Below are 25,897 nucleotides of genomic sequence, written 5' to 3'. Positions count from 1 at the left end.
AGACAATTTCTATGTTAGAAAAGGAGGAGAGCATGGCAGAAGCTGCGTTATAGCATAGAAATGTATTGGAGGCAGATGTATTTGGAACAGGTGAAAGAATTGTGGAAGATTGTGTAAGGGATCCTTAGGTAATTGTGGATGGTGGGGATATGATCATTGCGTAGGACTGTGATGCCTGATCTTGGAGATTGTCTTCAGTTAATCTGTGAGTGTAGATATGTTCAAACTCTGTGAGGAATTAGAATGTTGCGGTCTGTTTATTCCCTGCCAGTAAAAATGCTGTCATCTTAAATTGTGTTTTCCTTTGAGTTGATTTTTTTTCATGGTGGTGGCTTGTTTTTAGCCTTTGAATGGTAGAATGTTTTCCTGTAGTGCCAGTTGCAAACTTGCAGCTTGCCCTCATTGTGGCCAAAAATCTGAGAACAATGACGACTCCATTATGTGCAGTGAGAAAGGAACGTTTGTAGTACTTGCTTTTAATTGCTAATTAAGCCAAGTCCTCGTAGTTTGAAGGAATGGAATAGTTTATGCCTTCCACTTTAAGCCACTATTTGCTACTTGGTTGTGGAGAATGATGGAAGGGGTGATTTTTATGATGATTTCTGGATGAAAGTGAAAATGTCATTTTTCACAAGGAGCTCTCAGCATTCAGGGAATGTGTGGTGCCTGTGGATCTGAGGAGCAGCTTTGGACTTCGGTGCTGCTGGAGAATGTCACCTGCCCCATCCTCAGCACTCTGGGTTTTGCTTGACTGCTCTGCTTCAGGTTTTGTATTCAGTTGAAAGGTAATTTCAGTTCTTCCAGACAAGCAGCAAGGGTCTTCTGGAACAAACAGCTTGTTTATATTTTGAGATGATTTTAATTTGTTCTTGATTATTATTTTATTTTTTTTTTAAGGTCAGAGAATGAAGCTACCTTGATAGAGTACAGCACTAGTTCCCAGTGTGTTAGAACTCACTGACTTTAAAGTAAATACTTCAGCAAATGTAGGTAGGGATTTTCTTACTCCAGGAAACTCTGCTTCCAGAGGGATTGGTAGGCAGATAGGCAGATTTACCAACTGAAACAGGAAAACGGGTTTCAACTACAGGTCATTTCACAACTTTTTCCTGAGGGCTTTCTCACTTCCACAGCCAGAACTCAAAAATGGAACAAACTGATTTAGAGCAATTCATTAATGAGTAGCTTAAGGTCTGTCAGGCTTCAGACAGCTGGAAAGGAGAAGGAACACATTCTTGCTCCAGTGGCTTCATTTTCATGATTTTTCTGCAGTATTTGAGATCCTTTCCGGATTCTTTTCATGTCATGGCTGAAGTGAACTCATTCTCATAAGGAGATTACCTGTTTCATTTGGCACCTTGTTTGTCAGTGATTTCTTTTGCTAAATAAAAAAACCCCAAAAAACTATGGGATAGTACTTACTGGTGCCTAGGTTTAAGAAGGAGTGTGCTGTCAAATTTGGACAGCCTCTTGGTGTTGATGTTCCCACGTGGATCTCAGGCTCTGCTGCTGTACCTGTGCTGGCATTTCCCCTGCTGGCATTTTCTCTGTTGGCATCACTGCACCATCACCTGCAGTGTCAGAATCAAACCCCCTTAGAGCTCTGTGCTGCTGCTGTAGTTGAAGGGTTGTACCAAGGTGTGTGATTTTTTCTCACCCTCAGGTCTGAACGTGGTAGAGCTGGTTTTTGTGAAGCAGCAGTGGTGTCTGCAGCTGGAGCCTTTGTGTGCTGTTGGGACTCTACTTGTGGGAAATGAGTTTTGTGGATGAAAACTGCAGTGTGATTGGAATGACCAGTGTTAATTAGGTGGCAGGTAGAAGAACATTATTAAACAGCAGGTGCATTCGTAAGGTGATGCAGCATTTATGTCACTTGATAGCGCTCGTTAAATTGGTAATTCATTTGTATAGAAGAAATGCGCATTTTTCCTAGAAATTAACAAACAGGTACTGAATGGGTGGGGGAAGATACTGTGATACTCCTCCTTCCACAGTCAGATAAGGGAGTAAAAATAATTTAGTTGCTACTTCTGAATAGTTCTGGTTCTTACTGTAAATCTGAGTTCTGTTACTTCTTGAAATGCACATTTGAAGTGAAATGTTGCATTTTCTTCCTGCATATAAATCAGAATCTTGGCATTTGATTATGCCTTTGGTTGGACCTCTTGCTTTGCAAGAATTTAAAAGGAAGATTGCCTTAGTTTTGGAGGAGTACCTCTTGGGAGACACAGTTGCACAGCACTTGGGGATTCAGCTGAAATAAAGGGTCGAGTTCCTGTTGCCATGTGGCATTTACTGTAGAAGAGTGCTCATGGGGTTGTACCTACATATCTGCATGAAGCTGTAAATCTCTGTGAGTCGTTTTGTCTTTGACAAAAGCTCCATTGCTAGTGCAATGTTGCTCTCCTAACCTGTCCAGCAAGTTAGCAGTTCCATTTTTTTGTGTCCTTCCCATCATCATGTTATCATTGCCCCCTGCATTTTTAGATCTGGCTATCTTAAATTTTGCAAGCACCTGACCTGCTGTCACATAAGTGTCATGATGTGTGGTGTCAGTCATAAGTTTGCATGTAGTGGTCTGAAGAGATGTAGATAAGGGGAAGACACTCATTAATTTTAGAAAAAAATAGTTTCAAACTGTTTATTTTCAGCATTACTAAATTCTCCACCTTTCTCCATATATTAATGTTTTGACATTAATATATGAATAAATACACAAAATTAACCCAATTAATTTTGTAATAGCACATCTTGTTACATAACATATCTTAGAGTGATCCTCAGTAGCTTTCTCTTGGGTGCTGTCATGCAAGTATTTAGTGTTTTATTTCAGTGCATGTAGCCTACATTACTGTAGAGAAATCCCTTTAATTTTGTGTCGGCCACTATTAGGCAGGCAGACTGCAAAAACTGGTGTTCTATCTGAGCTCTTTGAGGTCGTGTTCTGTGTTCTCAGTGAAGGAAGTGTTGAGACCTTGCCACTCTCTACAACTCCCTGAAAAGAGGTTGTAGCCAGGTGGGGGTCGGTCTCTTCTCCCAGGGAACCAGGATTGGTCTTTTCAGCCTTAAACAAGGTTTGCTCTTGGGCCACATGATTAAATGAGGAAGTTATTTTATGCTTATCTTCTCACATGTTTGACTACTATAACCAGTGGAATGAGGATCTCTCAACATTTTGGGAAGTAGCCCATATTTGTGACATGAATGTTCCTATTAATTGTTCAGTCTACATACAGGTTTCTAAAACATGAAAAATTTTGCTTCTCACAAGCTGAATAGAGGTGAAGGAAGGATCAGAGTGTGGAGAGGGCTTGCAGTGCTTGACTTGGGCTAAGAAGCCATCCCTGAGGAGGATCCCACCCTATAATGGATTTTTTTTTTCTTTTTGTTTTGAGGCTGCTCTAAATTGCAGGCCTCCTGTATCTGATATTTGCCTCACCTGTAGATTTGTAGGTCAGATACAAACTGATCTATTTGTTGCATCTGGCACATGAGGTCATGAAGTAGGTGACTGCTAGTGGTTGGAAATGAAGGAGCTGCAAGCTGAGTTTTTTGGGAGAGTTTTAAATGTAGAACGCATAAATCCCTCTAGCAGAGTTTTCAGGAGAATGAAGGGATGTTTGAGAATTGCACAGTATATTTTACCTAGGGATGGCTTAGCCACAGGTAGTCCCCCTGGAATGCAACTACTGAGATTGTTGTAGTAAAATAAGGACTATTTCTTTTGTGCTTCCTCTTCCCTGAATATTCACTGTTACCAGCACAGAATTTTGGTTTGTGCAGTGGACTTTGTTCTGTGGTAGCTTGTGACCTTCCACACTGGTCTAGAAAGACTTCTGGAACCAGTGAGTGAAGTTGTCCTCATGGGCATAAATTTACCTCTGACTTCCATAAGTAATGCTTTTTTTCAGATCTGTAATGTGCGTGTGCTCTTTGCCCCTGTCTGCACCTGAAGCAGAGCTGCTCATGTCACAGTTTCTAGGCTGCTTTCTGGGAAGACTCAGCTCTGTTTTTTCCCAGCCTGTTTTTTCCTCATACCCAATGGTCTACCTACCTATGCCAATTTAGAGATTTGCTGTCTGGTGCATCTGCTGATGGTTGCAGTGGCTTCAGTGTCCCTGAGCTCTCTTCCTGCCTGTAGAAGGCAGTGCTAAATAAATCACAGTGGATTTCTTAAGGCACAGAAATATTTTCTCATTTCATCATTAGCAGTCAGGCTCACAATATTCCTCAAGGGGAAAGCACAATTCAACAGTTCATATTTTTTTGCTTAATACCTTGACTGTAGAGTACAGCTGCCACTGATGCAGCTGGAATACCAACAGCTGCTTTCCAGTGCCCCATGTCACATCTTTGTGAGCAGAACTGTGTATTTCCTGTTTTCAGGACATTGTTTAGTTGCTCTGAGCCTTCTGGGAGGCCTCACACAAGATTCTGCTTGCTAACAAACTATGTGTTAAATTTTATTGACAAAGGTCTTTTCACTTTGTATTTTTATACTTAGTATGTCACGCTGAAAACCTGTTTCGCTAACTTAGAGCTACAGTTTCTATTTAGAAGGTGTATTTTGTACAGATAAACTGTACAAAAATAGTGGTAGTGATATCTCTATCAGTAGCTTTCACTGTGATCACTGGAGACAATGGTGGCTTTCTGATAGTGAGAGCAAGCAGTAGCATTAGGACATCAGTGCTGAAAACAGCACTTTGCTAATTTTGAAACGCCACGCCAGGTCTAGGTCTAGACTCGGGTTGATGAAATAATAAATCAGCTATTTAATTTTTGATTCCTGTACAAAAATGACAGCAGAATCCAAGTGTAATGCTGCATTTTGCTGGATCTGCTGCTGCTTCTATCATTTGCTTTTGGTCTTGTTATTTCTGTTTTTGAGAGAAAAATTGTCATTACTTTAGAGAATTAAAACCATTTTGAAATACTGGGTGACAGTGGCTGCTTATGTGTTTTGGAAGAAGGAGCAAGTTTGAGTCTGAGGCCTACCAACTGGATAAATGATGCAGCAAAAAGTGAATTGTGTATCTGCTCATCTGAAAGTGGGTGGAGGAAACATCTTTGAAAAAAAAAAAAAAATTAAGTAAGAGCTATGAACCATTACTTGGAACATAATTTAGAGAACTTGAGACTGTAGCTCAGTGTTACAGATCTTTTTAAAATGTGTGACCAGGATGATTGCTGAGGGCATGGCTTTCTTGTAGCATGTTGGTGTTATCTCTGGAAGTCAGGGAGCTCATTCTTGGGCGCTCTGCTATGGCAGGCAGTGCATGCTGGGCATGGGACATCCAAAGATGTTCAAGAAGTGATATCCAGTCTTATTTCTGTGGGCGAGGGTGGTGTGTGTTTGTTTAGTTTTCTGTTACCTCTTTATTTGTTAACAAAGTTATTTATAACAGTTTACTATTTTTCTTCAAAACCATTTTCATTTTCTGCATGATGTTTTGAAAGCGCGTCACAGAACATGTAATGCTGCTGAGTTTTGGAGAATATTCTTTTACTCTTTCATTTTTCTTCCCTGGGGAGCTGTTAAACTAAAACTTTCCTTGAAATTTTGTAGAACTATTATTTCACAAGAGAGTTTTGAAAAGCAATATTCTTGGTGTAAAAGAAAGCTAGAAAGCTGGTTTGTATGAGCATGGAAAGCTTTAGTTGTTTAAGTGATACTGATATACCCACAGTGTATCCACTTGGCCTGTGGAGTCATGATGAAATTAAAACCATAATATTTTCTGAAAGACCGTAAGAAGAGGGTTTGGTTCTTAAAAAATTAAATATATTTGCTAAAGAATTACGTTCCTTTATTAATTAATTTTTAAAATTAAGATTCTCCAGAGAGATTCCAAGCACTGATCCTCACAAGTATCTGTGTTGAAGCTGGAGAGATAGGAGATACTGTCTGTGGGTTTTGGTTCTCTCCACTTACAGTGTGTTTGCCTCTTGTCTGGACAATAAGTATGTGGTAGTTCAAAATATTAAGGAGTTAATTTTACCAAAAGTTTCTCAAATACTCTTATTCAGAAGTGCCTCAAGGGCATAAGTCCTTTGCTTAACAATTCAGCTCTTTATAGTTAGTATTGGTATTGGTTTGTTCTCACTTAATTGGAAATTGCTTCAAAAGTCTTGTGCAGACTCTTTGGGAAGGAACACAAAAGAATACATAGATTAAATGAGAGTTTCTAGTTGTTTTTCAAGCCTGTCCCTTCACATTGCATGTGGCTGTGTTGCAGATACACAGGTCTATGTAATGGCATTGTATTAATGAAAATTTGTCATACATGTGATACCAAAGAGTATGTAAAAGAACACTTCTACTTCTACTGTTTACATTAAAATACTGTTCAAGAGTCTAATTTTCTGATTCTTCGAATATTTTTTTAATTTTGTCTTAAATTATGCATTTGTTTGGCAACATTATTGTTCAACTGAAATAGCTCTTCTATTTCTCTGGTGCTTTTCCTGTTGGTACTTCTAGAAAAGTCATAGTAGCTTTTTATTTGCTAAGGTAAATAATTTCAGATATTTAGGCTTCTTTTACAAGAGAGACTTCTCTTTCCTCTTACCCCTGCAGTTCTCTTCTAAATTTATTTAATATAAATTTATTATAAATAAATAAATTTAATTTCCATCTTTACTGAATGCAGGGAAATTGTATAGAATCTGCTGAGATGGTATTAATATTTCTTCTTTTAGAACGGGTTTTTCTGTCTTCAGCTTGGGAGTATGAGCTGAAACTATCAGGAAGCAGATTCAGAACAAGATGGTTCCCTGCAGTTAGTCTGTGGAACTGCTGCCTGTCCAGTACTGTTAGTGTGAAATGAGTGGAAATAGTTTTAGAAAGTGGTGGGGAAAATTAATGGAAGGAAAATCCATCAGGAGCATTCCCCATCTGTGCCTGGGAAATTTCTGAACTTAAATTGATGTAGTCTGGAAAAATATAAAGGAAAAAAAAAATACCACTGTATGCTAACCTCTTTCGTTTGCTGATTTTTCAGCAATGTGGGTTCATGTAAAAGCTGTGCTAATCTTTTATTATTGCTATTTGAGTCCATGTGCTGTTCAAGTAAACACAAAGAAAGGCTGTTCCACAGGGCTGACTTATTGTCATCTTATTTAACTTCGCTGGCAGTCTGTCCTCTGAGCTCCAAAATCATTTATGCTTTTTTCTTTCATTTGCCTTATGCTGCCATCATACACTCATCTTGGTTTGTTGACTTATAATCCAGTAATTAATGTATGTGAGGGTTTTTTTTCAGTAGTTTTAATAAGCCTGTCACAGAGTTCAGGATCTTACGTGGCCGTATAATGTTTTACTGCTACGTGTCTCCCAGACTGCCTTTCAAAAGCCATCTGTTGGGTGTGGCTTGGACTTGCAATGTCATTACCTCATTTACAGTTGATAAACCTAAAATAAGACTGTAAATTCAGTCCAAAGGCCAATATCTTATCTTGGCAAATTATGGAGATAATTATAGGATGATAAGGTACCACCAATAAGTGCAGTTAATATTGCAGCAGTTCTTTTATGTTGAATTTGTGCTACTTAGACACTATAAAATATGTGTGAAAATGGATTTTAGGTAGAGGTTGGCCTGACTCACAAGAAAAATGCAAGCACATTGAACTGTTGAATGTGAAACAAGTGCAGGAGACTGACCCAGAGTCTCAGATCTCCATGCCATTACTTTACAGGAAGAATAAATTTTGACAAATTTATTTACTCCTGCTGTACATTGTGCAGTGTAAGTAAGGGCATTGTGTGTGGAAGCCTTGTGGCAGAAAGGAGGATGAAGTCGAGGTTGTACTCCTTTGAGTCTGCTATGTCCCTACACCTGGGAACATAGGGAATTAAAATCTATTCTGTTTCTGAAAATATTTCATCATCAGGTGACTCAGGAGATTATGGCAAATTTTATATGGATTTTCATAATTTAAAATCCTTTACAGTTAATCTTTACAAAAAACCCAAACAAACACAAGCAACTTTACTTTTTATTTCCCAAGTCCCAGTAGATTTTGAGCTCGAAGCTTTGTTTTGATGTTCCACAAAGACTTGTAGTTTTTCAGTCTCACAGCAGAAGAAGTTTGAAATATATTTTCACCATACTGGCATTTATGGAGTGCTTTCCATGCACTGGACAGCAGCTCAGGCCTTGCCAGTCAGGAGTTTTCCTGGGAGCTGCATGCACCTCAGGAGATGCCAGTTCTCCATCTGTGGCCTAAAGACAACATCAGTATTCTCTTTCACATGTGCAAGTGTTAGTTATGTTTCCAAGCTTAAGCATAAAGGTTACCCACCTCCTGTTGCTTTCACAGGACAGGCTGCAGGAGGTCCAGAATGATGAGGTTTGCTTTTTTTGGATTTTAGAAAAAAAATTTACTTCAGAAAGCAATGAAAAAGAAGCCTTTTGTACTACAGTTCATACTTTAAAATAAAGGGTTTAAAAAGATTGACATTTGGGACTGACTTGCATGCTGCACTTCTCCTTTTATGATTATTTGAAAATGTCTTTAATCTAAATTTGATACATTTTCAGATGTTCTTAAACTTTCTCACCTTTTTATTTTTTCATCCTCCCCAGACATTCCCTGCAGAGGGATAATCACTTGTTCTCTTAGTGACTGGCATGATTGAAGCGATTATTACCTGGAGATGCTTTGTGTTGGGTGGGTGACGATGGGAGGCTGTTGTGCAACCAGCTGGAGTAGGGATGAAATGGTAACAGTGGAGAAGGTGCTGTCCTTCAGGGCTTGAGTAAATTGTAATCTGCTTTCCTTCTCTGCCATTCCCCCGTTACAGAAGTTTCATCTCTTACTTGGTGTTCCCTCTCACTCCTTTTTTCTATCTGAGCTTTTATTTGCCACTCCTCTGGTTGTGCCCAGTGTACTCTTTAGAACTTAATTCAGTGTCTGACTCTGCTGTGCTTTATTCAGAGATTTTTGGGTTGTTTTGCTGTTTTCCTTTGTTTCCTCTCAAGGGGAATTGCTTGTTCATGGTGACACAGTGTTTCGGCAAAGATTTTCCAGTGTGTAGTGGAGTGTTCCCGTATATTAAGGAAGGTGAATGAAATGTGTGTGCACCTTTCCACATACATTTTCTAATAATGATGAATTTGACTCTTTGGAACCAATTCTTGAAAAAATCCAGTCTTCTGTGGAAATTAGGTTTTCCTGTGTTGTGAAGAATTCTTGTTAGCTGTGATTGACTCATGGATGTATTCTGTCAATTCAGAGATCTATGATCAGGCTATTGAGTGCTTTGAAGGTGAATTTATCCTGTAAACAAAGATAGGTTACATTAGTGACAGTGAAATGGGAGACAAGGGTGTGTCCTGTTCACCCAAAACTTTGAAAAGGAAGGCAGTCAAAATTTTAGTGTTAAGAAACTGTCCTTTTTATGGAAACTTAGTGACTTTATGGCTTTGGGTCACAATTTTGGTGCATTTTTTTGCAACATTAAGTTAGCTGCATTGTGGGAACTATATTGCCTGTAAAACTGCTGAAGTTCATTCTAAGGTTTGGCATTAATGTGTAATTGAAATTGATGTCTGCCACTATGAATAATGTCAGAATTGATCGTTCATCTGAAGGCCCAAGTCTGACAGCTTTAGCTGAAGAGAGAACTTCAGCAAACACCTTCTGTGGAGTGAGTCCTGTGGAGTATGGCTTGTTCATAAAAAAACAAAACCTTCTCAACAAATGTCTGATATATAGAATTCAGTTATTTCTAGCATTATTTAATTTTAAATGCAAACATTACAGTAATGTATTATAAGGGACTCCTTCATAGGTGTTTGGTGTATGAACCATATTGACATTGTGGTTTATGAATGGTACCAAAAGAATTTCCTGATGTTCAGTGCTGATCCTCACACCTCTTTTTGGGTACTCTGTCCCATTTCAGATTTTTGGTCATGGCTTTCACACCTCAGTGGGTTTATAAAGTGCTTTCTGACAGTTTGATTGTATTAAAAATGTTTGGATTTTCTCCTGGTTCTGAGATACGAGCAGTGTTGGTGCTTAGAGATGCTGATTTGGTCACTCTGAAAGTGTCATGGGTGCAACACAAGGTAAATGCTGGGTTAAAGATTTGGGTTCCTTACAGTGGATTCCACTTTGTGCAGTTTTTTAGTCTGCAGATAGACATTTTTAAGAGACAAATGATCATTAGCTATTTTCTGTTTGGGACTGATACGTGTAATGAACATATATCAGTGTAATGAACAATGAAGTGTAAGGTTTGTTAATTGTGTGTAAACTTAATTCGGAGAAGTGCAGAAGGTTGCCCTTTAGAAACAAGTATGTTTGGGATGTGTCTTGCTTTTCCTAAAGTGCAGTGACTCATTAAAAACGACAGTTTTTTAATAAACTCATAAAATTCTATAGATAATGTTTTGAAGGTGAGGAAGCTACTTTTGGATTTTTATTTATTTCATAGTTTTTAACCTTTGCTGTTCAAGTTGATATACAGTACAACTTCAACCATTTATTTTTTATAATTAGAGTTACATGTTAAAGGGTTAGGTGTGACTGTATTGAATTGGTGGCTGCAGGAATTGGAGTACTGTGCTGTAAGTAGTCAGGATATGTGGTGAGTGAAAGGTAGGCCCAACAGAAGGGGGTATAGTAGTTTTTCCAGTTGTGTAAGAGTCCTTTCACATCCTTCTGTTGGAAGGAACATCATCGTCAAGATGGAGCTGAGAACTCCTAGTTGAGTCTGTGTTTGTAGTGTTCAGCCAAGACAGATGGTGGTGTGCCCAAACATCTCAGACAATACCTGCCTCTAGTGGACTGCATTTTTCTTTATCCAGCTGTTTGTTTTAAATCACAAAATCCTCCTTTTCTACCCAAGGTCATACTGTAGATGCAGATGGAGAAAGAATGTCTAGGACAGAGTTCTCTATGTGTAGGTGGAAGCTTTGTGTCTGTCATTCTGCATCTGTCCTGCAGACAATCATCCTGGTCACTTTTGGCTTAAAAGTGACATTGACTCTGGAATCTGATACCTATGGCACTTGTGATGAGTATGGACAACTCAAATTTAAATCTTTGTTTTAAATAAAGTGAAGCCTTGGATCTTGATCTTTCTAGATTTAAATCCTTAGTAGATAGTTCTAATGCAGTGGAGTTTCTTGTGAATTTTTTGTCCATCCCATTTCTCTCCTATAATATAATTAGTTTCTGACCTGCTGTACTTATTAGGAACTTCATCCTTTGTAGCTGTCTCTGTTTTCTAGTTCAGTATGGTCCCTAAAAATGCATACAAGAGAGATGGAGAATTTGCATTTAGCTTCATACATAAATGTTTTCCCACTTGGTATTTTTTAATGTCCATCTGTATATTTGATGTCAAATTTGATAGGGCTTGGGAAGCATTATTTAAGAAGGAGATCTTACATCCGGCTTCAGGGAAATGTTAATGAAAACAGTCTGTGGTGACAACCTGCATGGCTGTTTACCCTGCAGCTCCGGGAGTCTTTAAGATGTTTTGCCTCTGACAATTTACTATCAGGTTTTATTTATCAGTAGGCTCTGCTGGCCAGTTCCCAAGCAGTGTTTTGAGTATATTGTCATTTTAGTTGGTGTTTAGTGCATATTATGATGCAGATGCATACTAGTAGCTAAAATAATTTGTACTTGGGCTTTGTAGTACATAAATGTAAAATCTGAAATCTCTATGAATATACTTTCCCCCACCTGTTACTGCCACACAGCAGAAATAAGACATTTATTCTTTCCTGGAATAAGGTTTACCAGCTCTGCCATTCAGAAGTGGTGCTGCTCATTACCTGTGGATTGTATCCAGAGGATTGTACTCCTCTTGCTTCCTGCAATTTCTTCTTGTTCAGATTGCCACGTGAGGGGGGAAAAGGTGAGGGGTAAGGGAAAAGGTGGGTGTTTGCTGCATTAGCAGGCAAGAGTTACAGCTCTTGATGGGAATTATTATGGTGCTTTTCAAGGTGTTTTCTTTGCATGAAGTTCTCCTGCAAAACCTTTTTCTATGCAGGCTGGTTTTCATGCACATTTGGTTCTGTTCCAGTGTTGCTCATTTTTATATGTGAGCATAATTGTGTAAGCATAATTAAGCAGCCACAGAGGAGAAAATATGAATGGCTGTGGGAAAAAGGAACATGATACGTGGACTGTACCTATGTGGGAGATTTCAGTGAAGTGATGGAAAATCATTGGGGTGGACCCTTCTGGTGCACTGGCTGTGATAACTAAAAGTACCAGCGTTGTGCGACTCCTTGAAATAGTGATATTTCAGTATTTAAAACCAGGTTCATTCCATTTAGATTTTTATCCTTTGTGTCTTAATATGCCTTTACCATTTCTGTATCTCCTGTGGTGCTGAAAATTCCACACTTCCCACCCTATTAGCATTAGTTTTTACACTTTCTTTATGAAACAGCTCCTGACCCATTTTCACTTCCATTCTTCTAAAATAACTCATCATTTCCTTGTATTTTCAGACTAAGCTACCAGCAATATTATTTATGAGTACCAGGCCACCTCTAGTGCTTGAACCCTTTTGGGACTAAAGTTTAGACTGGGCAGCTTTAGCAGGAGAATTGGTGGTAGCTTTTAATTATTTTTTGATAGTTGCCTTTATATATTGCTTTGTATTCAGACAACACAGAAAAATCATTCTGTTTAGTCTGAAGCACGAGGTATTTTCACAAATATATATTTGTTGTGTCAGTCTTGGTAGACAGTGTCTTGTGCATATGTATGTACATTGTTCTCTGTTTAATACCGCTTTCTTTCAAGCTTCTTTATTCTTTGTTTCATTGTCATTCTTACGCTTGGTGTCTGATAGTTACATTTGCAGAGTGTTACATTTCTAAAGACTTGTGTCCAGATCCAGAGATATTTACATAAATAAGTTATTCAGATCCTTTTTTCCTTAGGTAAAACAGGCAGCTATTAATGCAGATTCTGGCTTTATTTGTGGGAGGGTTTCTGTGTTTGGCTGCATTTTTCTGTGTTGATTTTAATTATGTTTCCAAAATAATTTACCCAATGAAAACAAAACCAGTTATTTAATTGTTGTATCATATCTTACCTAAAATCTGTATGGCACCTTTCAGACTCCTAAATAAAACTGGTTTAACATTAAAAAAAAGTTAAGTTTGTCTATCAATGTTAGCTATATAAATGTTCTCAAGTATGACATGACACACCTCATTTATTGTGATCTGTATTGGTATAGGTGAGAATTGCTAGAATAAAATCAAATTCAGTGGTCTTAAATTTTAGTGTGTGGTGAACTATTCATGAGCTTGAAAAATTGCTAAATTAAGGTGCTGCAGTTCTACTTGAAATAGACTTACTGTGGTAAAAATAGGCAAAAAGATGTTCCTATAGTCTCAGATAAGAATAATGTTCCAGTTGCCTATGAAAAAACCTACTGGCACTTGGAAGAAAAAAAAAAAAGATAAGTTGCTTGTGTTTGTTTGGGTTTTTTGTAAAGATGAATTGTAAAGGATTTTAAATGATGAAAATCCATATAATATTTGCCATAATCTCCTGAGTCACCTGATGATGAAATATTTTCAGGGACAGAATAGAGATGATTCTGTTTGCTAATAATTTAGAACTGCTAGAAGTGATGTAGGTGTTCTGTGTATGTACATAGACATTGATATTTGTAAGTTTATTTGACTATTTTAAAGAAATAACGAGAGGATTGCATCTTCCAGGTGGACTTAGAATTAATGCAGTCTGATTCACCACATAAGCTCAAGTCAACAAATTTTTCATAAAATCCAGTTGGTTATGGACACTGTCAGCTGCAAAGGACTAAGCTTCTTGTATTTTATGTATGTTAAACTATTTTTAATACGTAAACTATTAAGTTTGCATCTGTCTGACAGAAAACACTTGTCAAGAATGTCTTGCAAGTGTTTTGTATTCAGGGGAGGCAAGTCGGGTTTTTTACTCTCCACTAAAATGTCACTTTTCTCCATTTAATCATTGATATGCATGTATTCTGTTTTGTATTCTGTTCTGCAATTCTGTTCTTTCTATGAAGCAATATCCCTCAGTTTTCAATGATAATTGAGTTCATGTTAATTTTCCCTTGTAAGCTTAGCAACCTTGACCTTACTTCTGCTGCTTACTATGTCATCTCTCATCTACCTTAGACATCATTTGAACAAGAAATATTTGTTACATCTTCAGTATAATCTGGAAGCACAGTCTTAGACTACAGTAGTGTCTTTCAAAGAAAATTCATCTCAGTTGTGACCATCAGGCTGTGCATGTAGCTCATGTGTGCAGCTGCTTTTCTTTATTGCCTGCACTGTTTATTCTTGTATCCTATTTCATGAAGCATTAATCATAAGAAAATAAATCAGCTAAAATTGGTGATGGATTTCTTGAGAAATGTTTGAGGAGGATCGGTTTCTGTTGTTCTGTGCTAATTATCCCTGAAATGATAAAGACTTTGGTCCTAAGTGTTAAGTGTTATTAGCAGACTAGAATAATCTCACAACATTCCAATATGCCATAGAAATTTTGCTAGAATGAAGTTACTGAAGAGGCCAGTTCATGTTTTTCCTTCTTGAGGCCCAAATGTTTTGGGGTCTGAACATATTTGTGTCCAGCAAGCTGTACTTTGAGCACTCCTGCTGAGGCTTTTGAAATAGTACAGTTCATACATGAAATAGGAGAGTAAAAGTGTGAAATTGAGAGAGAAATTTTATAACATAATATGAGCATTGCAAAGACAGAGCATATAAAGAAGCTTTGAAAGCTGTAGTGGGAATTGCTATTGAATAAGAAAGTAAAGGAATTTAAGGATATTGTGCCAATACATAATATGAGAGCCTTCAGTGGAGGATCTGCTGCATTAATCTAGGTTATCTTCAATCAAATAAGAATGGTGTGCTTTTCTCTGCAGAAGTAAATGAGATGTTCTTGTAAATCAACTACAGCTCAGAAGGTGATGTGTATCCAACCAGTCATTGATGGGGGAAAAATAGTTTTAACTTCTGAAGAATTCAGGTGTGTCTTTCTCTCTGCTTAGCTAAAGTGAGCTCTGCTGACACCCACGTTTCTGCAGTGCAGGAGCTGGAACTTCATCATGAGGTTCTCTGGGCAGTAGCAAATTGTTGTCGTTGTTAGCAAATCAGGTGAATTGTGGCAAGGAGGAAGGGATGGGAAGACAATCCTTTCAGAGCCTCCTCAGTGGTAGTGCATCACATGCACACTCGTGCCTTCCTGGTCTGTAGGTGCCCCTCGGACTGAGCGCTGGTAGATGTGTGATTGTGGCCCCAGTGGCCAGCACTGCCCACGTACTGTCCACCTGGTTTTCCAGAAGGATAAAATATGAGCTAATAACATTCTGTTTCTAACCATCACTGTAGAGTGTATTTTGTTTGTCAAGAGCCTGCTGAGGTCTCCCTCTCCAATTTTCATGTGGAATCTCTGTTCTCATTGCCTGCTCACAAAGCCAATCCAGTTGGGTCACTGGAGGCATAAGAAAAAGAAGCAGCAACTGTTCAGTTTTGTCACCCTGCTCCAGTTTATCTACATATACAATAGTGTTTTATTGTTGTGAAATTGAAGGTTTTAGGGACTTCTTGGAGCTTTGAATTTGTGATTCTACACTATATTGTCTGCATTGAAATGCAGTGTTTTTCTTGAGCAGTTAATTTATTACCCATTAAAATTCAAATAATTACTTTCACTGTATGTTACTGCTCGGTTGTTGCCATGTTAATATTCAGATTGCTGGCTTTTTGGCTCCCTGTGGTTGCCAGGTTTTTTTTCTGATTGAAGTAAAAATTTGCTGACTCAGCATACTCTTCCATTTCCATATCATTAATATATTAAAGAATTAATAGTTAATATTTTATCACATTTGGCCATTTAGCCCTTCTTACTTTCATTTTGGTCAGTCATGCTTGTCATGATTCAGAAAGGATAAAATCACATTATCTTCTTCAAAAATAATCTGAACAAGCTGTATTGATTTTTTTCCTTCTTTTTTGGTACAGTTGTTTACCAGTAGTTTGAATTTGTGCTGTAAAATGCAAACAATTGCAACCAATGATAATGGTAAAGCTTTTTTCTTCTAATTTAATTAGGAATAACATTGTCTTTTTTATTTGTAAAGCAGAGCTGTAATGTTTCAGCTCCTGGATACAATATTTAGAATTCTGGTTTTATCTGTTGGATTTATCAGTTAGATTTGTTTCGGTTAGGTATATTTATTTATTTTGTTAGAGTATATTCTCAACTCTAGGGCCTTTCCTTCATGAAATGACATTATATTAGTAATGGCCAAAACTGACATTTAGTTTATGGGGCTGGTTTTATTTGGTTGGTTTTTTTGTGGGGAAGGAATGGTTTTAAATCAGAGGGAAAAAATAATCCAGTTCCTTATCCATTGGAATAATAAGCAGGGAACACATAAGGAAGGGTCTGGTAGTACATTTGAAAGGTGATTCTATAGAATTATTTCTTCCTTTTGTGGACAGATTTTGCTAGTGTTTTGTGAGTTGGTAAATACACTAAGCCTTTTTTTTTTTTCACTGTACTGTATTTAAAGATGTCCTAAGAATTGGTAGTTGGATCTGTGCAATCAGGACGCCCCCAGTCATGAACTATGATGTAATAAGAGGGAATTTGTGTGGCAGCAGTGTATTACTTCAGTTGAAGATGGCAAACAACATGAATATTGTTACTTTTTTAGTGTTGTATAAGCCAGTTTCTTTTCCTGCAGCCATTTCTGCATTGGTTTCCTGCTTCTGCTCTGGTTGCCACACTGTGAAGCAGCTGCGGGTGATTATTTTGCCAAATTCCTAAATTCTTCAGGTTTCCCTTTTATCTTCTTGTAGCCTTCAACAAAGGGAAGGAAGTGTATGGTGTTGTGTAGCAATCTTCCGTTTCATTTCAGGGTCTTTCTCTTTCTTGTAAATTTGTCAATACTGACAATTCTCAAGGCTGACTCCATTGAATGCACTTAGAGATCCATACAGTGTGGAGAAATAACAAAGCTTAAAAACCTCAGGGGTTTTTAACTTCCTTAGAATTCTTAGTGTCTCAGGATAATTTAAATGGGTTGCACAAGTGGTGCCATAGATGGCCTTTCAGTTAAAGAACCACTAAAATCAGATCTTTTGATTGTTCCTTCAAAGAGAACATACACAGATACATGCTGTTGTGACCTCCCTTTTGCATCCATTGATTCAACAGAGACAAATTCTTACCTGTGCAGAAAAATATTTGTTACTTTCTAAAGATCTTTGTGGATGGGTCTGGTGGTGGAGAAAATTTCTTGACCAAAACCAAAGTTGGAGAAGTCTTTGCCTGGTGCCTCTGCCCTGACTACTGGGAAGAGCAAGAGCCACACAGTGACCAACCTGCTCTTCCTCCAGAGACCCAGGGGCTGACTTGGTGTTCCCACCGAGGAAGTAACACTTGCTTTCAGTTTCTGTTTCATTTTGTTAGAATATGCTGGAAGAATTAAAAAAATCCATTTTTTAAACAGCCTTCCCAAGTTAAGTTTGCATAAATAGGAGTTTGTTGCTGATTATGTTGCAAACCGGTTAGAGGTCAGTGGAGAGGGTTTTCTTTAATGGTGTAATTGAATTGCTCTTACAGGAACAGATAACTTACAGTTAGCTGTGGCTGAAAGGGGAAGTTCTGGTGTCTCAGGCCTTGCCTTTTGCTGGCATCAGTGAGATGGCTGAGCAGTATCTTCAATTTGTGTTCTAACATAAAGGGAAAATCTGCCTTGTTGAGAACTGCTCTGAGCTGCGTGAAAGGCTTGGGCACAGTTTTTTACAGCCTTACTATAGACAGTGCTTCAGATGTGTGATATGTCTTTTAATGAGGATTTACTTAAAAAGGGGCTGTGGGAACATTGAGGGTCCCCAAACACTTAAATGTTAAAGTGTGTGTGATTTATAATTTCTTTGAACATCTGTACATAAAAATCCTATTACATTTGTTCATAAAGTCAAGTTTTCTTTAAACCCCTATAGCCTAACTCAGGAAGTAAACTACCCTAGATTCCTCTCACATATTTACTGTAGCCTACCAGTTGTGGTGGCAATTTCTGTATGGTCTGAATTGCAAAAGACAAAATACCAGCTTAAGAAAATATCAAAATACTATTCTTTTCTTCAGCAGCTGCAGCAGGTATTGCAAATCATCATCAGAAGAGAAGCCTATCTATAAAAAGTAACATCTACAAAAAGTAACAAAAAACACCATCAAAAATGTTATGATTTGTACAAATCAAGAGATGAGACCAAAAAGTGGAGAGGGGAAGCAGAGTGCCAAAACCAAGGTTCTGCACTAAGATAATTGCACACGGGTTCAGCTGGTGGACCTGATGTTAAGTCAGTACATACACTAGTAGTGATCTTAAGAAATGTGCTTTAGACTTATTTGCTTTGCTTCTGATTTTTAGGGATGATATTTTTTTAGATGAAGAATTGACTGACTGCAAGAGGTGTTCATAGTGATGGGAATAAAATTAAAGGAGCGGTAGAAATGAATTGAAGTCCTTCTGCAGTTTGTGAGGGCAAAGCTTGCAGCGCGTGAAGGGAAAGTTCTGCAGCAGATCTTTGAGACACAGGCAAATACATATCTAAATTTGGTATCTTCAGAACGTGGCCAAATAGCCACAGTTTGAAATACCTACTTAAATTTATGTGAACATATTTCATGTTTTATTAAATCATTTTAATAACACATGTACACCTGCAGTTCTGTAGCAGCATGGCTTTGTTTTGATTCATGGGAACTTTGCCTCTGAGAACAGCCATAAAATAAGTCTTTCTGGATTTGAAAGTAGGTGAAAGTATGTGATTCACTTCAGTTTTGGGATACAAACTACGGCCCACTCAGAACAGATTAGATCAGTAATTGGGTTCTCCATAGATCTGTTCTAACTGCTTCCTAACATTTTCCTCATTTTATTTTTGGCATTTTTCATTTTGGTGATTAATAAAAGTGTACTCAAAGTAAATTATAAACATGGGCAAGGCTACTGATTTAAATATTCAGCTTGATTTCCTCACCCTCTTGAATTTTGAGTTTTAATAAAATCTCAAGAAAGCTCCTCATTTCACAGAATCACAGAATCAGGATGTGCTGATTTGGACGGGACCCACAGTCTTTGATTACTGTCATGTAATAAAGTCAAGAAGTTCATAATTGCAACCAAATTTGAAAAATACACCATAAATAGGTGAAAGTCATAGATTATCCAGCTGGAATAAAAATTTGTTGGAAGGCCGTTTGGCTTTTGAGAACTGTGCTGGTGCAAAGGACCTTCCCTCATTTGCATTTGTTCTTCTGCTTCAGTTCAATGGTTAATAATTTTAGAAAGTTGGGAGAGTGATTTTATTTATTTATTTACTCATTGCCAGAGTGTGAGCAGGGTCAGGAGGTAAATAGGGCCACGAGCTAAGGATGTAATAGGTTCAAGATCACGGCAATTACGGTGAATAGAAGGTGTAGTTCAGTTGTTAAAAATGTGTGTTCGTAGCACAGACCGTTCCTTGCTTCTGTGTGTGTCAGAAAAACTTCTGGGGCAATTTTTCTCAAACCAAAATTAATTTCTAATTCGATTACATTTCTGACTTCAGCTTTTCTTAGTCTGTAGCAGAAGGAAGTAACTTATTTTACAACATCTTAGATGTGGAAAGAATTGGATCTTGAGAAACACATATGAAGATGTATAAATTGCGTAATGTTGAGGTAGTGTGTACTTCAGTTTTGCGAAAACAAGTGAAATGACCTTTAAATGAAAAATTATTTCTTTAGGGAATAAAGCAACACAATGAGAATAAAATCAGAGAGGTTTCTTTCTTGCAGATTGGAAAGAATGAAATCAGTGCTTTTGTATTTCGTTGATTTTAAAATTAAGAATTTGCATGTAAGTTAGAGGCTTGTTTTGTGTCGGGGAAATCAAATGCCCACAGATAAACCATAGAAAATTTCTGCTGTTCATTTGTTGTCAATTTGCATTAGAATCAGTGAGCTTCTAAATCTGTTCTGTCTTAAATTTCTTACATTAAATGTCTTATATTTCTTCTTTGAAAAATGATGCTGACTTTGTTATTGAGAGTGTTTGTAGACCTTGTCTTTAAAGCTAATAAAAATCTTTATTATTTCTCAGAAAATGTATTGTTTGCTTTAGTAAAATACAGAATTTTGAAAACCTTGTGTTTCTTTTTCCCAGGCTGTTCGCTGCTATGAATCGCTAATTTTGAAAGCTGAAGGAAAGGTCGAGTCTGATTTCTTTTGTCAGTTAGGTCACTTCAACCTCTTATTGGAAGATTATCCAAAAGGTAAGAATTTTTAGTTCTTCTGATAAATGTCTTTGGGGAATTGTTTTTCGGTGTAGGTGGCACAACAGAATGAAAAATATTGGGTTAAGTCACTGTTTTCTTGGTGTGTACTGTATTTCAGAGCCCATAAATGAATTAAGACTGGTGATGTCTGTATAAGAACAACTTTATTCTTTCTTCTTGTTTTTTGGGGGTTTGGTTTTTTTTTTCTTTGTGTTTTTTTTTGTTTTGTTTTTTTTTTAATGAAAAACAAAAGCCCAACCAAAACTCTGCTGGCTCAGATATGAATATAAGGTTGACTGTCAGGCCCAGTGTCTGATGCTTGTCTTTCAGTGATTGTGGTGTGTGGGTGAGAGCTGGGTAGAACAGGTCAGAAAATTTACTGTTTGTTCCATGGGATGTCGTTTTTCATTGTTGCTGCTTTTTAAATTTTAACATGAATAGCGGTTGTTTTTGAGTAGGGAAACAAACAACACCCCCACCCTGAAAATGTGTGCTCCCCTTCCCACACCTTTTTCCAACCACACAAATACTGGTTTGCAGTTTCCTTGGGATGCAGAAACAGGGAGATGAGCTATAACTGAGGGCAGTTCAGAAGCACTGCTTGGTGACTCAGGCTGGCTGTGAGCTGTTTGATAGCAGTGTGTCTGTGGATGCACTGGTTCTCTGTCTGACATTAAACTTGGCTTCCTGGGACTTTCATTTCTAAAGTGAGAAACATGTAGATTTGATGCTGCTCAGGAGGAATTTGCAGGTATCTAAATTCAATCTGTAAATTCAGAAGGATTTGAGTGATAGAGGCATCTGTCTGGTACCTCATCCCTTCCAATGAGTGTGATATAACCACTGATGTTTCCAAATCCAGAGGCATGGGGAAACCTGCAGGGAGCAAGGCAGTATGCTGTGTAAAATTTAGTGAAGAATAGTCTGATCCTGTGCTTTAGATTTGTTTTAAGAAAATTGTGCCACTCCCTCTGCAAACAAATTTACACCACTCTTTCTCATTAGCCTAATAAAGCTAGGTGTGAGTGCAGTGTGACCTGGGTATATTTTGCTTAGCAAAAACAGCCTGGGATTATGGACTGACCTGTATTAACTCTGCTTTTGGGTTGATAACAGTTGAGAGTGACAGGACCAGGTGTTGCTGTGGATCAGAGGCAGGGTTTATTGATGGGGCATCTGCTTTGTACTCTGCATATGGTTTTAAAAATAAGCATTAAAAATCCAATTGATGGTTGAAAATACCAATTCTCCAGAACTGTAAAAGAGCATTAGCAAAACAATGTGAGAATAAACATTAAGCCATTAAAAATCTGAATTAAAGTTCTTAATGCCTTCTTAGATGCCTATTTAAAGTCACATCTGAGTTATAAAAAAGCCTCAAGAAGACAAAAAACATTGTTAGTTATGGAATATTAAAAAAAAAAAAAAAAAGTATTTGTATTTTCAAAGTATAGTAATAGTTGAAAATACTGGAGGAATTTTAATTGATATAAAAAGGGAAGTTAAAGGGGTTTTTTTATTAAGTGAGGGACATATGTTCCTGTTCACTATAGTTTTTGAACTCTAGTACCAAAGACTGTAAAACTATTCCCCTCAATGCACAAAGTCACAGGTGTTCTATGACTAATTTACTACTGCTATTTGAAAGAAGTAGAATGTTTGTGTTCCATTGAAAAGTAAAAATAAATTTCATTGCATGATAAAAATTTTGTTACTTTAATTATCACACATTCTAATTGCATTATAGTTAAATTTTATATTATTTAGAACAGAAAAGTAAACAGATTTCAGAATGTTTTGATGTCACTAATATATATTTTACCCAGATTTTAAGTCCTGAAGTTCCAGAAGTGTAAAATGCTAAAGGAACATGGTCTTCAGAACCATAGATCTGTGTAGTCTGAATTTAGTTGTGGATGAAGTTATGGAGCAGTCAGTGTGCTTAATAAATTGGATGTAATTAATGAAATATCACAAGATAGAGCAGCATGTATAATGCTCCACAATTTCTTTTTCCCTTAAAAGCTTGTTACTCAATTAAGTACCTTCAATAAATGTGTGCACCTTTTTATATAATGTATGAAGTGTTTTTTATATAGGCAGAAGTGATAGTATTGTTTAAAAATGCTTGCAATGAAGTTTGTGTGCTCTGTTTGTGTGAGCTGACTGTAGAACTGGGATCAGTGATCAAGATGGAAGCAGTGCTGGGATGATGGGAGGTCTGGGTTTCATGTTGGTAGTTTCTGCTCTTTAGATCTGTCTCATTTTTTCACAAACACATTGGCAGTGAAGGATCATGCAGCTGGGTGCATTTTTGTTGCATGTTTTGATGTAGCTAATACCTTCTTCTGAATATACTGAGGCTGTAGGTCATTTCTTTGTGAGAATTGGGAGTTATCCATAAGAGGCATCTTGAGAAAAAGTCATGGTGTGTTGCATCATTGAAACTCACATTATTGGTGCTAATCCTGCCCTTGCTGCATGTGCTCACAGGATATCAGTGAGGGGCAGGCTACCTTTGAATGTGCAGTATGCTGATGCCTGATTCTGAAGTCTGTTCAGCTTTATCTTTTTTTAATGAAACTTGTTAAATATTGTAAGTTCCCTTGAAGTGCAATATGTTTTCTGTCACTTGTAGCCACTGAATTCCAAAATCAATATGCTTTTATTTTTGTTCTTTAAAAAGAAGTACTTGTTTCCAAGAAAAGGTTTGAGTTCACATCAGAAATCACTGGATGAGGTTCTTTCTTCTCAGTATTGTACCTGCGCTTAGACTGGAGTATCAGTGCCACTGGTAGCCTTCAAAAGATGTGAAGATGCTCTGCAGGTTGCAGTTTTCCCAAAATGTAAGATTGAGTTGCTGTTTTTAGCTGAAGGATTTTCTCTGCAGCCTTGGAATGGAGTTATCAGGTGATGCTGGTAGGAGAAGGTCCTATGCAAGGGATCAGCCTTTTTGCAGATTTTGGATCTAGTGAGACACTGACTTGTATTCAGACAATTATCACCAAGGTTGCAGATGGATTGGTTTCAGCTTTGCCTGCATGTTCTGCACTCAGCTTTCATTGTATTGATCGTGACTGATCAGAATTCAACTTTGGGATTTCCTAAAATGGAAATGTTGACTCCTCCTGGTGAAAAATATTTAATTTCCTCAGTCAAATTTTCTTAACTCTAATCCGATTCTTCCTCCTTATTTTTTTGACAAGGCAGCTATTCCCCAGCTGTTGCATTGTTTCAGAGGTTCCCAAACCTCTTGTTGCCTGGGCATGCCCTGAGTGGCACCCCCGTGTCTGTGGGTTGCTTTCTTTGTGCTGGCACAGCTGAGCCTGCAGCTGTGTGGGGAGCTGATCCGACTGAAAAATAACCCCGCGCAAAAATGCCATGCAGATGCCCCAGAATGTGAAACTTCAGCCTTGGGGTTTTGCTGGAGGAGGTGGATGAGTTGTCATGGAGGCCTTTGGATGCTGGGAGCACGGCTGAATCCAGTTAGGATTCCTGGTGTGGACCTGTGAACTGTTTGCTACTGGATTGCTTGAAACAAATGACTCTTTTACCAAATTGTTGTGCTCTGGTCTTGAAAGAAACACATATTCCACCGATAGCTGGAGTTTTTTTGTTTCATGGCTTGTTTCCATAAGCAGTAAGGAGTGCAGATAGTGATGTTTTAAGGTTTAGGTTCTAGCTGACTTGAGTTCTAATTGACTGCTGTTTAATGAGCTCGTGAATTGACATAATCTATGTTTTCCTTAGGGAGCTTTATTTTGCAGAAGGGTCACATGCATTGACCGTGTTCAGTCTGTGACTTGGAGGACAGCTCACAGTGGCACAAATGGAGATGTGCTTTAATAATTTGCCTCCTTGACTTGCTGTTCTCTAAGTAAAATTCCTGGAAGTAGAAAATGCTGTTAATGAATGAGTGGTTTGACAAAAATGTGGAATTATTTGTGCCACAGTTACTAAAACACAATAAGCACCATACTGAAATAATTCTTATTGTACTCAAGTGGTAATCTCATTTTTAAATGTTCCATGTCAGAACAGTTTTAGCAGTATTTATTTTGATTATTGATTGTGACTGCTTAATCAAAAATACTAATATAAAAATATTTTAAGTCATTTATAAGATAATGTTCATTAGTTCAGGGGCATTTTTTTAGCAATCATTAATCTAACATTTAAAACTGTACTAAAAAAAACCAACCCAGAATGTAAATTGGTAGCTCTTTTATTACAATGCAACCTAAACCCAAAATTTAAACACTTTGATCTTTTGTAAAGTTGTTTGGTTGTGCGAAACTCCCAAATTCAACAGTGTTTATGTGTTCCTTTGTACTTACAGTTCCAGCTCTGTAGGGAATATCTCTGTGGTGGTTAACGTCTTTCAGAAATTTGAAAGGAAGTATTGTTATTGGGAAGCATTTTCATGTGCTGTGCTCTGAGGTGCAGGCTAGTAGCGGTAATTTTATAAAATATAAGGGAGAAGTTCACAGCATGGACAGGATTGTGCTGATTCCTGCTGGGCTATCTTGTCTTACTGATGAGTCCTGAAGAACTAGAATGAATTAAATAGCTTGAATGAGTCAAGGAAGAGATGACTGTTTCAAATAAGTGTGATATTTAGGTTTAAGGTTGATTTTGTTGTTTGTAGCTGGTCCTACCTGGTAGAATTTGAGTTGCTTCTATTTAGAGCTGTTTAACAGAAACCTGAAGAGGAGATAAATTTTGGGTGGTTTAATTTTGGGTGGTTTAAAGCATTATGTGAAATTTCTGTAGAAAGAAGGAAGCTTGAACATAAAAATGTTTTTTTTTATAAATTGTTTGTATGTGGAACAGAGGTTAGCAGTCAATGGTTTTATTATAAAATATACCAGGACCATGTTTTTGACTGGTTGTCTGAAAATTTTCATTTTGGGCAGTGCTCTAAATAAACACTTAATTCCTACACTTTTTTTGTACACTTTTTGTGTAATACACTCTTGGAAGTGTTTTTGAGCTTGATGAGAATCCGTTGGATTTCTTCACTGGTTCTCAGTATTTTAAGACTTTAGTAGCGTTCAAGTTCCAAAGGATTTCTTTAACTGTGAACTTGTCAAACTCTTGTATATCTTTCACATTTAATTTTTTATGGGACAGTGGGCTTCACACCACTTTGCTGCTGCATTACATTTCTAGATGAGGATGTGGAGTTGTTAATAAAATTTCTTAGAGGACTATTTGATGATTTTTCTGTCTTAAATCTATGCTTGTGTTGCTTCTGTGTGTCAACCTTCATTCTGTGTTAAAAGGAAGTCATGCTTCAGGCTTCTTTGATTGTCTCTTTGGTACTTAGAGTACAAATCTCTGGAGGAAACAGAGAGCAGCATCTGCCTGAGGCCTTAAAACAAAAGACCTGAGTGGCATTTTGCTGCTCTCACTTCCACATTTTTTTGGGTTATTACAGAATCCTAGAATCATGGAAGTTGGAAAAAACCTTTAAGATGATAACCTAGTCCAGCCATTAACTCAGCACTGCCAAGACCACCACTGAACCACTGCAACATATCTACAAGTCTTAAATACCTCCAGGCACA

General features: G+C 37.6%; 1 protein-coding gene across 35 annotated transcripts in view; it reads left to right on the top strand.

Moving 5' to 3' along the window:
* Positions 1-25,897, top strand: part of KDM6A (lysine demethylase 6A) — a 151,768-nt gene that overhangs the window by 14,871 nt on the left and 111,000 nt on the right. For 31 of the 35 annotated variants that reach the window (XR_015284061.1, XR_015284063.1, XR_015284062.1 and 28 more), the window contains one exon: positions 20,216-20,324. Coding sequence is in view for 27 of the 35 variants with exons in the window: in XM_086879682.1 (XP_086735808.1) it covers positions 20,216-20,324 (109 nt within the window). In the remaining 8 variants the exon portion in view is untranslated. Of the gene's footprint in view, positions 1-18,150; positions 18,366-20,215; positions 20,325-25,897 lie in introns of those variants that run through there. The other 4 variants (XM_086879688.1, XM_086879687.1, XM_086879686.1 and 1 more) reach the window with 2 other exon arrangements.

The sequence above is a fragment of the Cyanistes caeruleus genome, chromosome 3 (genome assembly GCF_971803275.1).
Source record: "Cyanistes caeruleus chromosome 3, bCyaCae1.hap1.1, whole genome shotgun sequence".
Lineage (NCBI taxonomy): Eukaryota > Metazoa > Chordata > Aves > Passeriformes > Paridae > Cyanistes > Cyanistes caeruleus.
Note: the sequence above shows the minus strand (reverse complement) of the source record. Positions and strands in the feature narration are given on the sequence as shown.